This window comes from Camelina sativa, chromosome 16 (assembly GCF_030686135.1).
Source record: "Camelina sativa cultivar CO46 ecotype springtype chromosome 16, ASM3068613v1".
NCBI classification, from domain to species: domain Eukaryota; kingdom Viridiplantae; phylum Streptophyta; class Magnoliopsida; order Brassicales; family Brassicaceae; genus Camelina; species Camelina sativa.
In genome coordinates this window covers 19,185,282-19,197,532 of record NC_141895.1, presented here as the reverse complement: position 1 = coordinate 19,197,532, position 12,251 = coordinate 19,185,282, and the positions used below count along the sequence as shown (strand labels likewise).

The 12,251-nt window shown below is 34.8% G+C and overlaps 3 protein-coding genes across 3 annotated transcripts; 1 reads left to right on the top strand and 2 right to left on the bottom strand.

Annotated features, from left to right (window-relative positions):
- Window positions 1-389: 389 nt before the first annotated feature.
- LOC109129592 (uncharacterized) lies at window positions 390-1,234 on the bottom strand. Its single transcript, XM_019238033.2, has one exon. The coding sequence runs from the start codon at window positions 984-986 to the stop codon at window positions 696-698; it is 291 nt and encodes a 96-aa protein (XP_019093578.1). The 5' UTR covers window positions 987-1,234; the 3' UTR covers window positions 390-695.
- A 1,542-nt stretch (window positions 1,235-2,776) lies between these two features.
- Window positions 2,777-5,735, bottom strand: LOC104750738 (ACT domain-containing protein ACR4). Its single transcript, XM_010472578.3, has 8 exons — window positions 5,360-5,735; window positions 4,833-4,905; window positions 4,693-4,738; window positions 4,489-4,603; window positions 4,315-4,382; window positions 3,640-4,242; window positions 3,453-3,557; window positions 2,777-3,366 (listed from the first exon to the last, which is right to left on the bottom strand). Exons 1-8 carry the CDS (start codon window positions 5,361-5,363, stop codon window positions 3,013-3,015), a joined length of 1,368 nt encoding a protein of 455 aa, XP_010470880.1. The 5' UTR covers window positions 5,364-5,735; the 3' UTR covers window positions 2,777-3,012.
- Window positions 5,736-10,523: 4,788 nt separating this feature from the next.
- Window positions 10,524-12,139, top strand: LOC147925726 (uncharacterized). Its single transcript, XM_087492739.1, has 3 exons — window positions 10,524-10,782; window positions 11,136-11,426; window positions 11,490-12,139. Exons 1-3 carry the CDS (start codon window positions 10,524-10,526, stop codon window positions 12,137-12,139), a joined length of 1,200 nt encoding a protein of 399 aa, XP_087348865.1.
- The last annotated feature ends 112 nt before the right edge of the window (window positions 12,140-12,251 follow it).

Below are 12,251 nucleotides of genomic sequence, written 5' to 3'. Positions count from 1 at the left end.
AAAAATGTGATTTTCTTCTTTGATTATAACAAATCGTAAAAACATTTTTCATTTTTCTAGAAATCTACCCAAAAGATGAAGATATAATATTCCATCAGTTTTTTTTACTCTTTAAAATTTTGTGTCATAGGAAAAAAAAATATCCGACGTTAACGCATCATTACATTAACAGTGTTGTGATGACGAAATACAATTTGCGTTTAAAAAACATAATCATGATTAATAATAATACAAGAAGAGTAAAACATAATTGTTCTAATTTTTTTTTGGACCAATAAAAATGCTATCAGACCAAATTAAAGAGGTTGGCTTGAGGTGCACACACTCCTTCGTGTTGAACAAAACAAAACACTCCTTCCTTACATAACTTTTTGTAGAGACAAAGACAATGAATCAAAAACTAAAGTTGGTGGAATTAATATTGTGGCATTGAAAAGATATTAGTAGTCAATAAGAAAAAGATTGTACAGAATATATTGTACAAATAGTAAATGATATTAAGAAAATAAAATCTTCAGTTTTATCAAGATTGGGAGAAGACGATCCTCGTCACCTTTGTGAAATTTGTATAGAGACAATAACAGATTTGAATCTACTTAGATGTTTGAAACTTTTAAATGAAAAAAAAAATCCAAATAATCATTACAGTAAATGAAGAAATCTACAATAAAATGGGAAGGAGAAAAAAAAAAGAGTTAGTGAGAGGTGGTGGTTGGATTAGGTTGAAGCATTGAAGGAAGGACGAGAGGAGACAAGAGAGGGATCGGATCTGTGCCGTTTTGACAAAACGCAGACACAGAAACGGCGCTGGTCGTAGAAGGAGCCTCCGTGGAAGAAGAAGGAGGAGGTCTTGGTGGTAAGAGGAGAGGACAAGGAGCTCGTCTCTGAAGCCGGCAGCTAAGACTTCGCCGGAAAACACAATTGTCGTTGTGAACTCTCATCTCAAAACCTGGAAAATGATCTCCTCCACGCCCTGAATCCTCCATTTTCTTGATTCTTGATTCTTGTTTCTTGATTCTTGATTCAACTTGACAATGTAACAAGACTTTTGTGTGTGTGTGTGTGTGGATTGGTTTGTTTGTGTTTGTTGATGTTTTAAATGTTGACGCTTGTGTTTTAAAGGGTTTTAAATCTGAATTAGGGGTTGTTGCTTAGCGTGAGGATTTTAAATAGAGTAAATTAATTAGGGTATGGATAATAATAAAGAAGAAAATCTTTTTTTTAAAAACGTTAAAATTTAGAAATTGGGTGGAAGTGTGGTGGTTGTGGTGCGTGTATTGACTCAATATGGCAAAAAAACGAACAAACAACAAAAAAAAAATGGTCAATGGTCAATAGATTGGATAGATATGAGATCAATTATGTTATGTTTAGTGTGTTTTTTTCTGTCTTTTTTTAAAAAATAAGTGTTATGTTTAGTCTTATAGATGAGAGAATTTTAATTTTGGCATGAGTAATGCGTTATTAATGGAAACATGTGGCCGCGTACGGTTGTGATTTAGAGGAAACAAAATAAAAATCGATGTTCTAAATCAATTCACACTCTATATTGACCATCCATGTTAAATTATGAAGACTAAAAACAACAATTATAAAATCCTACACACATACAAATATGATTAGTGTAATGCCTAACATATCCAAACATGATTAATTTCTTTAAACATGTTTTATAAAAAATACATTATAATTAATTTGTATCAATTTACCGAGGTAATTTATATTTACATTATAATTAATTTGTATCAATTTACCGAGGTAATTTATATTTACATTATAATTAATTTGTATCAATTAATTAATTTGATGCCACATTATAATGTAAGATAGTTTATATTTTAAAAGTTATCATTTGTTATGCACAGTACTTTTTTTTTAACATGCACAGTATTTTTATTATATAAAAAATAACCCAAAATTAACTTTCTTTTTTTTTTTTGTTAAAGAAAATTCACATTTTGTTTGTGTTGGATAATCACAAAATTTGACTTCGTAGGTCGAAACACATTCTAATCTAGAGAATATAAATAAAACAATTTTTGTGTCACTTAATACAACTAAAATAGCAAAAGTTAGGAGAAATAAACTCACCATTTCGTGATGAAACACTAAATAATTATGATATAAACATTAGATCAAATATGCATGTGTAGTCAATAGACAATAGTCTGCAAAGTCATAATTTCTAAAAATAAATCTATGTAGACAATCACTGAAACTTAAAAGATATCCTCTGCCATGAAGAATCCTCAACCCACACTGAAAGCCATGTACTGTGAACAAGGAAACGAGACGAGTCACATGTCAATATGCTAAGTTTTAGTAATTATTATAAATTGAAAGAAAAAAAGAAAATGTAACATGTAAAAATGAACAATGAATGTGAAAAAACAAAATGGGCGGTGTTGTGATGGTGGTGGAGAGGTTTCACTTTGTTGGTCTCTCCATGTGACTCGAGAATCTATACAATACCCATCGACATAGTTTCAGTAAACACGCCCTTAAAGTGTTCGGTGACAATGTCTACACATACCCTCACATGTTCATTTTATTACATACATACACGTAGCTTCATTGAGTCTATATGTATATATAATTATAACGAACAAATTAATCAATGGTTTAGTGTAAATTTGGGTGCCTTCATTGGAATCCCTCAATCTTATCTATCCAATTATGAAGTTATTATGTTTTATTGTAGGTTATTTTGTTTTCATGTCTTGAACATTTTAATTTTGACATAAGCAATTTAGACTGAAACATCTGAAGAAGAAGATTCAAAGAAAGATAATGAGGATTTAATATATATAAGAAGAAAAGGTTAACACTTAACACTTAGTCATGACATGACATCAACTAAACACTTTTGTCTTTTTTCCCCTAACCAAAGTTGGATCCTAGACCAAGAATTAAGGTTATATTTGGTGATGGATTTACAGATTCTTCTCAAGCTTAAAGAAGTTAAAAACCTAGAGGAGATTTGAACCTCTCACAGCTAAGTGAAGTTGTTCTTCAAGAGTATGACCGGACCAAACCAAAGTTGACAAAAGATTTCGACTTGAAGAGACCTCCAAAGAGAAACCTTGTAGGGGAATCGTGAGAAGGCGATTTCTGTCTTTGTTGTTGCTCTTGAGGGTTGTTCTTGACTTTAAGGATAGTTTGGCCTATGGTTTGTCTTATGGAATCTATGGTCTTGGCATCGATTGAGTAACCAGATGCATCACTGACATAGAATGTGTTTAGAGCTTTGCCTCCTTTGGTTTTCACTTCAGCTCTTGTGACCGTTAGGCTGTTTTCACGGAATATGCGAGTCACGTTTGACAATAAGCCTACTCTATCTGTGGTGCACAGTTCCAACTTCAATCCCTATAACATTAAACAATGATCTTCTTCAATTATAGCTACACAAATATTATATATACCAGAAACTGTATATGGTGAACCATGTGTACCTCAGATACTCTTCTTTTGATAGCTGCTTCAAGACACTGTATGACTCTTTGCTTCTCTGCCTCTGATTTTACAGGGGATCCATCTATATGTCTCACATAATACTCCTGTAAAGCAAAGATTAAACCGATTAGAGAATGAATGAATCAGGGAAACTAGATGTTCTACTGTAATGGGATCTTTCTATACCTGATATGCCTCTGTGCCCTTAGTATCAACACTTCCATGGAAAACCACATACTGCATATCAGTCAAGGTGCAGACTGTGTCGAACAGAAGCTTTGGTCTGTCTTTACATCTAACTGTCACCACAGAGTAATCCTTATCAAGCCAATTATCAACACAAACATCTGGTCTTTGTCTTTCATCTTGGATTGAGGAATCATCGTCCACCACACGGAGTTCATAGTCTCTATCTTCAAACATCATCTGATGAAGTCTCCTATCTGTGTGAACCTCTCCGTGAGAAACTAAGGTTTTGGCTTCCCTTGGTGTGTTGCTTCCCTTAAGCACATTTCTGAGAAGGTTCTTGATCCGAGACAACCTCTCTGGATCAGAAACGCCACACCCGGTTAAGTCATCTGTCACATGCATCACAGCAGCTGCTCTAGTGTTATGTGTCCAAACCTCGGCACTTAGGACACTGCATTTGAGATGGGTCAGAACAGCTGACAGTTCAGACAGCAACCCTGGTCTGTCACATCCAGTTAACTCGATAACAGTGCTGTCTGTTGATGGTATGACACCAACAGATCTCAGGGAAGTAGAGAAACAAGCTTCAGGCCCAAGAGACTGCAAAAATTTACACTCATTAGACTCATTGAACTCACATAAAGAGAATCAAAGACAAATGAAAAAACTCACTTTTTGGATATAGTCTAGAACAACTTCATCAGTGACTTTGTTACCATCTTGGTCGGTGACATTAAATACTGCCAAGTTGCAAAGAGAATAAAGAGAATCAATTCCTTTGTTCAAAAGTAAAAGAGAATCCAAAACAAAACAAAAAAACGACACCATTTAAGATATGGAACATACCATCCATGAACCAACCACCATCAGAAGATATGTAAGCCTTGGAGATAGTCAGGTTAAGATCAGTAAGGATTTGTACAACTTCAAGAAGAATCCCATACTCATTTGCACTATCAACCTGTAGACAAAACAAAAATTAAGGACAAGACTACATAAATGATAAAACCAGAAATTTGTACATGAACCAAACAAAATTAAAAAAAGTACCCTTATCACAGTTGCCTTCTTGCAAGAGTCATTATCAATCACTACCCTGACAAAAATAATAGAGAGGTTTATTATCCAAAAATCAATATCACTTTTAAAAGTGGTTATACTAAACAAAAAGGAAGGAGAAAAAAGAATACCTCGGTGGATTCATTCTTCTTATCAGTTTCTCATACTCATTATCCATATCTTGTGAAAAACTCATGCTAACATCTGTTCAACCAAAATTCCCAAAAAGACAGTGAGATTATGATTCCTTGTTTTGGTAAATTTCAAAGACAGAAACTTTCAAAAAAACAGAACAGAGGAAGATTATAAAAAAAAAAACCACATTTTGTCTCTGTTTTCTTATTAACAAGGAGTGAGAAACAGAGATCCCACCGACATCAAATCCTAGGTTAACTTCTAAATAAAGCTTCACAGAGAAAAAAGAAACCCACAAGAATGAAGAAGAACAAAAACCCTTTTAGTCCTAATTTCACAAAATCAGAAACAAGAAATGAAAAAAAAAAAAAAAAAAAAGACAAAAGCTTTTCATATGCAACCTCCAAATACTAAATAACCCATAAACCAAAAATGAAAATTTCATACCAAAAATCGTATGTTTACTCGAATAATAACACAAAAACGGAAAAAAAACAAAAAAAAAAAAAAAAAAGAAACGTACCCATTGAATGTTCCTTTGATGGGGGTTTAAGGCCACTCTCTTTGAATCTTGTGACACTTGAGAAAGAAAAGAGAAAGAGAAGAGAAAAATAAAAAGTAGTTTCAGTAAATTTCGCAAGGAGCAAAAGGTAGGAGAAAGACTTGCATATATAATGGCGACCCGACCCACGAGATCTTTTTTATTTTTTTTATTTTTTTATTTCTCTAATTCACAGATTTTGTTATTATAATATTTTCTTAACTTAAATATGGAAAATTAAACCAACAAAAATAGAAATTAATCTGACACGATTCTCCCATAAACGAGCAACTCACAAGAAAAAAAATATAAAATATTTTTTGCTTACTGTTTTTTTTTTTTTTTTAATATACACAGTGAAGAAGAAGAAGGATGAGAAAAGATGTGTGAACTGTAACAACAACACTCCGCGTACGTTAGCAAAGGCCAGCGTGTTTTCTAGTGGAGGACAGCTAACATGCGCGGATAAGTTAGCTTGTGATGGGTAAATAAATATAGCAGTGGATTGGTAATTATGACAAGGTCTCCTCTAATCTGTCATCCCAAACTTCTCGGAGTAGAAAAAGTGAGTTTTTTTTTTTTTTTTTTTTTTTTAACTGTTTCGAATTTTAAGCCGATTCTGATTCTTAAGATTTGGATATAGAGTGTTAAAAGAGATTCTGATTTGATTTCCTAACTACCGTGAAAAACAAAAATGATATGATTCCATTTTCAAATTACGTAGAAAAATAAATGAATAGTATAATATAATTCCATCCGTGAAGTGATTCTATTGAATATTAATTAATATATATACAATGTGCCATAAAATCTCTAAAGAATATATTTTTTTTTGTACCAAAAGGAATATATATATATCATATTATATTATATATAGGTATATTTCCATTTCAAATCAGGAATGAAATAACTGCAAATGGGTATTTTTAAAGAGCGACCATATGGAATCTTTTGTACCGTATCAAATTTATTGTCCCAACGTTTGTTTTCCTTATATTAGAGAATTTACAAGATAGCGAGAAAAGAGCCAAAACATATATGCATAAAACAATAGTAGTAAGTAATAAATTGGATATTACGGTATTTGTGTGTTTGTTAAACGTAAAATGAGTCATTAAGAAGAAGAAAAAACGTAAGTTAATGGATCAGGATAAACGTAAATGGTGTGTTATGAACTTATGATCAAGAGTTTTTTTTTTTTAAAGATTATGTCGGAATCGGAATTAACTACAATTCAAGAATTAACCGATGGAACACATAAATGTAGAGAGAGACGTACGAGAGGGGGGCAAAAGCAAAATGAATAGCGTGAAAATATAAGGTTGACAGGGTGGATTATATACTCTTCCTTACGTACCATTGTCTAAAGATCGTACCTTCATATCTCGTTCCCAATATTCCCATTAAAGACTGTATTTATGTATTAGTACTATGCATTACTATGCTTTGCCAAATTATAGGTACGAATGAATACATGAGATTCGAGACCTCCACCGGCATTTTCCATGTTTTTCAACAACCGAGAACTATTGGAATTTGATTATGTGTGAGTTTTTCTTACACACACTATTTGTGTTTCATCTTTTTCTATAAGAAATTTGAGTATCATTTGACAAATATATAAGACTATCCTTCACATGTTTACCAATATATATATATATATATATATATATATATATATATATATACTACTATTAGATGTGAATGTGTAGAAGAAATATCTGAGTCCCATACGAATGTAATAACGTAAATATGTTGGGAAACGATTTTATATATTGGACTTTTGGGGTAATGTATTTTGGTGTACACACTGATGATGATCAACCTTGAGGTCGTCCATTATTATATTTATTTACTGGGATAATTTCTAAAGTTTCACAAGAAATATGTAGAATTTAATATATTAAAAAAAAGATTTAATATATTATTTCCAACATGGCATTTTTGAATGTTTAACAGTAGTATTTTAATAACGATATGTATCATTGATTTTACAACTGAACAAAATTTTATGTAAATATATCTATAAAAAATTCCGAATATTTATACAAATGGAGTGACAGCAAAATCTAGTACCCATGATGAAATATCCATATATTTCATACACACATGTAATTAAACGACTAAACATATATATTATATAACGTAACATTTAAATCAATTTTTTTCGTCACTAGATCAATGACAGCTTATGTAAAGATAAAATAAAAATAAAGAAGTAGTTTGAATAATCAGGAATTCGATTTCTTACATGTGATGTTGATTTTGTTAATCTAATTATCAAAGTTACATTCAATGAACAAATTTTAAAGATTTGCAGAACATTAGTTATATTTATGTGTATATATATATATATATATATATATATATGTATCTGAAAAAGAAAATCACAAATTCGAATCAATTTTTACTGTTTTCCTATGATACGCTGAACTTGGGCAAATTAAATAGCTATTGTTGTTAAGATGCACAACCTATAAGAAATGAGAGATTCAAACCCAAATTTTCTTACAAAATTTGCCCACAGAGTAAAATCAGACTAAGTGACAAAACCAATCAGCATATATATATATTAAGAAGGTTTATATAAAATTGAGACATTGACAAAAATAAAACAAGTAGATGTAGTGAGTAGTAGTAACAAGTGGCCGTCAAAAAAAAAAGTAATAACAAGTGTGTGAGTAACCAGAGTTGAAAAACTGACCATAGGTTGGGGTTAAGAAGAAAAAAAACAAAGAAACAAGTAGCGGCCAACTGAATTAAATGGGAGACTGCAGTCACATGGTTAGGCATACAAAATAAAGCGTCGTGCTGCATGAGAGCCGGTCTAGGGATCTGCTGCGGCCGAACCTACCTTTCCCTTACCGTGTTCCCTCTCTTCTGATTTTTTTTTCTCATATCTAATCACACGTTTTGTCTACTCTCCCACTTGTTCATCTCTAAGCTAAAATACCAAACTTAAAGATATTTGTCATTTATCTCAGTATATTAGTACATCTATTATTATTAAGATTTTAGTGTTGGAGCTCAAAATGTCTTCGAGATCATTCGTAACACTATGATTTTTAGGAAAATTGGGTGTATGAAGAAATGTGAAAGTCATTTTGATATTTTGTTTGTTTCACAAATTAAAAAAAAAACTCTATAGTAAAACGTGTTTTAGTTATAACAATTTCGTATAGATAACCAAAATAAGCTCGAAAATGAATGTCGGGGTCTACAAACGGTGGCATTCAGACATAACTATCATGTGAGTTGGATATTCTAAATAAGCTTCGACTACTATTGTTTTAAATAGTTGTAATTCCAGTACACACATAGAGTCAAAATCAAGAGGCTAAATTATTGGTGTATCTCTATATGTTCATAATTTTTTATACAATCCCTTACTACTTTTACTGTGTAAATGACAGATATATTTGCCCACATTGTCGCAATTCAATACTTACTAGTTACTACACATGGTTAATATATTGGTTTTTAATTGAGGTTTCCATGGTGGTCTCGAGCTTTCCGACCTCCCAGCACCACCGCAACAACCACTTTTCAACCATCACAACCCCTCCATCACTTTGAACTGGTAAACATATCGTATGCAACGACAAGACAAGAACCACTGTAAGTTTTTTCTTTGACAATATAATCTGTGTAACCCCTACAAACGAGTGTAAACCTTGTTAACCCTGAGAAAACCAAATACAAACCCTGCTCCCTGAACGGATTCTTTACCAGTAGAAGCAAATCCTCACCCCATTTAAAACTACAAGTTATGGAGAGACGCATACCATACCACCAAAAAGGAAAAGAAGTAGTGAGAGGATTCTCCCCTCCCCCCGGAAGAGAATCAGAGCACCAGAAATAGATACAACAGAGCTAATAGAAGCTAATGCATTAACGCTGATTGGAAGATTCACAAACCCTTCGATCCAGAGACTATGGTCCCTCTTTCCATTTCTGGCTAACAGATGGAACCTTCGAGGAAAAGCAATTGGGGCGGATCTAGGAAGAGGATGTTTTCAGTTCAGTTCCGAATATGAGGAAGACATGCAAAAAGTGTTAGACAACCGACCTTACCATTTTGATCAGTGGATGGTCATCCTTCAAAAATGGGAACCAGAAATCTCAGAATCTTTCCCATCTTTGATCCCGTTCTGGGTGGAACTTCAAGGACTTCCAAAACATTATTGGCAACCAGCAATGCTTCAAGCTATCGCGGAGGAACTTGGTGAGTTCCTAGATCTGGAGATAACTACCTCCACTGCAAAAATAAAGACACTCATAAATGGCCTTCAACCTCTCGCAAGAGATACAGTGGTGGATTTCCCAAATGGAAAAGAAGCAATTATTACCTTTGAGTACAGAAATCTTAAAAACCATTGTCAACATTGTATGAAGCTGCCTCACGAGAAGAAAAGTTGTCCAGGGTTAGCTACTAAAAGAAAGAAACCTAGCCAACAGATGGACAAGCAAGATCTAACCCTATCAAGAGAGGTGTCAAGAAACTACTATGTGGCTAGTGATAACTTCACAGCCCCAAAATCCCAAGGATTAGCAGTTCAGTCAGGATTCGAGTCCCAGGAGGACATCACTTCTCGGAAACGTAAACTAGACACTAGAAGGGAGAATCAATACTCCCTCTCAGGAGAGAGATCCAACAGAGCCCGCACCTATGTACCTACAAGGGACAGAAGGTATGAGATTAGAAGTAGCTCTCGTCAGTTTGAAACTGATAACCTCAGAACACAAAGGCAATCCACCCGAGCTCCTACCTATCGGATGATGCAATGGAGAGAAAAACCTCAGCAACAAAGATCAACTAGGAGGGAGAAATCAGAAACGTCTAGACCTCGACGACCCCCTCTGGAAAGAAATGAAGACAATTTGGACCGACAAACTCCTCCTCCACTGAACAACATTCCGGAAAAAAGTCAGAGCGAGCACGATAGTCTACCACGAGTAACTAAGACTCCGACTGATATCCCATCTAAGGACCAAGTACTCAGTGAGCTGAGAGAGGTCACAATGCAATATTGTACAGTAACAGACCCTACTGAGAGTGCTGCAAGGAGGCAGAGAGTTATTCAAGGCGAGGAGAGAAACTTAATGAATCACACTGCGGATATAATTTATTGAATCTGCTAGGGCAATGACCCCAGGAAGTTTATCAGTAGAGGAGGGCCTGCTATCCGAGACCCCTGTTAACCATATGATTATTAGAGAAGGAACACCTCCAGCTGGATCAACAATTAAGGCACAATCAACACGAGGGCGTGGACAACCACCGCTAGCAAAATCATCCACAAAAACAGTGCAAAAATTACCAGGAATGAAAAGCCAAAAAAGACATCTAGTGCAGAGTTCTCCAAAGAAAGCCAATGCTACAAGACAAACTCAAAGAACAAAAGGTGAGTCCTCGAATCAAAACAGAAGTAAAGTTGCAGATAAAGAACAAAGTGAGGAGGATACCTCATCGGTCAGGAGCAGAAAAGCAAAGCAGGGCAAGTCCATGAACCCAAAAATCTCCTTAGTTCCTGCAAGGAAAAAGAATACGGTGGATTTTTAGAATCTACCAGTCCCTCTTCCTTAAGAGTCGTGAGCTGGAACTGTTGTGGGTTGAGGAATCCCATAACATGCCAGAGACTAAGGGAAATCAAGAAAAAAATTTACCCAGATATACTATTCCTCATGGAAACAAAGAATACCTCTGAGTTCATTCTCCAACATCTGGACTGGATGAGCTATTCTTCACACTTCTTAGTTCCTCCTTCGGAGTCAAGTGCGGGAGGACTTGCGCTATTCTGGAAAGAACACATTGAAATGGAGATTCTTACATCTGGTGCTAACTTCATCGACACGAACATAAAAACAAGGGGTAAGAAGTTTTTCTCTACCTTCCTATATGGAGAACCAGATATGGCGAAAAGGCAAGATTTCTGGCTGCAGATCCAGAATATTGGAGAACTTAGAGAGAGCCCATGGTTTATCACAGGAGACTTCAATGAAATCATAAATAACTCTGAAAAAGTAGGTGGCCCGCCAAAAGCAAAAGGTTCATTTAATAATCTGAGAACATTGATGTCAACTTGCGACCTGTTTGATTTAAAACACACAGGTAACTTTCTGTCTTGGAGAGGGACACATCACTCTCATCTGGTAAGGTATCGACTCGATAGGGCCATGGCAAACAGTGAATGGATTATGGAGTTCCCCTCGGGTATATGTGAGTATTTAAGGTTTGAAGGTTCAGACCACCGACCTTTGGTAACATCTTTTGACCCTGTTAGGAAAATAAGAAGAGGATTATTCCAATATGATAGAAATTTAAAAGGGAATGAAGAAGTGAGGAAGTTAGTCCTTGAGGCTTGGAGCTCCACCCCGAATGCATCTGTAGAGATGAGTCTAGATGCTTGCAGACGGACTATCATCACCTGGAGCAAAAGCCACCATGAAAACAGCCAAAAAGAAATTACCTCTCTACGCAAAGCATTGGAAGAACAAATGACTAAAGATGAAGTCAATCAAGTGGAACTGGAGAGAATTAATAGAGAACTACTGAAGGCTTACCAGAATGAAGAGGTGTTCTGGAAGCAAAGGAGCAGACAACTATGGCTGACCCTGGGAGATAAAAACACTGGCTATTTTCACGCGGCCACAAAGAGCAGGAGGGCCCTAAATAACATTGTTGTGATGGAGTCAGCTGCATGGAACCTAGTTTATGAGGAAAAGGAGATAGTTAAAGCAATTACTGAATACTTTCAGTAGATATTTACCTCCCAAAATGGCAATGGAAGGAATGTGGTCCAGAAGGCTCTAACTTGCTGCATCACACAGGACATAAATGAAACACTGATCAAATTGCCATCTACAGAGGAAA

What these genes read in the sequence shown, in the direction of transcription:
- LOC147925726 (XM_087492739.1), top strand. Translation starts at nt 10,524, where the DNA reads ATGACCCCAGGAAGTTTATCAGTAGAGGAGGGCCTGCTATCCGAGACC. An exon ending in ACAAACTCAAAGAACAAAAG is followed by an intron (nt 10,783 to 11,135) that starts GTGAGTCCTCGA and finishes CACACTTCTTAG; the next exon opens with TTCCTCCTTCGGAGTCAAGT. An exon ending in TGGCCCGCCAAAAGCAAAAG is followed by an intron (nt 11,427 to 11,489) that starts GTTCATTTAATA and finishes TAAAACACACAG; the next exon opens with GTAACTTTCTGTCTTGGAGA.
- LOC109129592 (XM_019238033.2), bottom strand. Translation starts at nt 986, where the DNA reads ATGGAGGATTCAGGGCGTGGAGGAGATCATTTTCCAGGTTTTGAGATG.
- LOC104750738 (XM_010472578.3), bottom strand. An exon ending in AGAAGGCAACTGTGATAAGG is followed by an intron (nt 4,604 to 4,692) that starts GTACTTTTTTTA and finishes TTTTGTCTACAG; the next exon opens with GTTGATAGTGCAAATGAGTA. An exon ending in TCAAAAGAAGAGTATCTGAG is followed by an intron (nt 3,367 to 3,452) that starts GTACACATGGTT and finishes TTAATGTTATAG; the next exon opens with GGATTGAAGTTGGAACTGTG.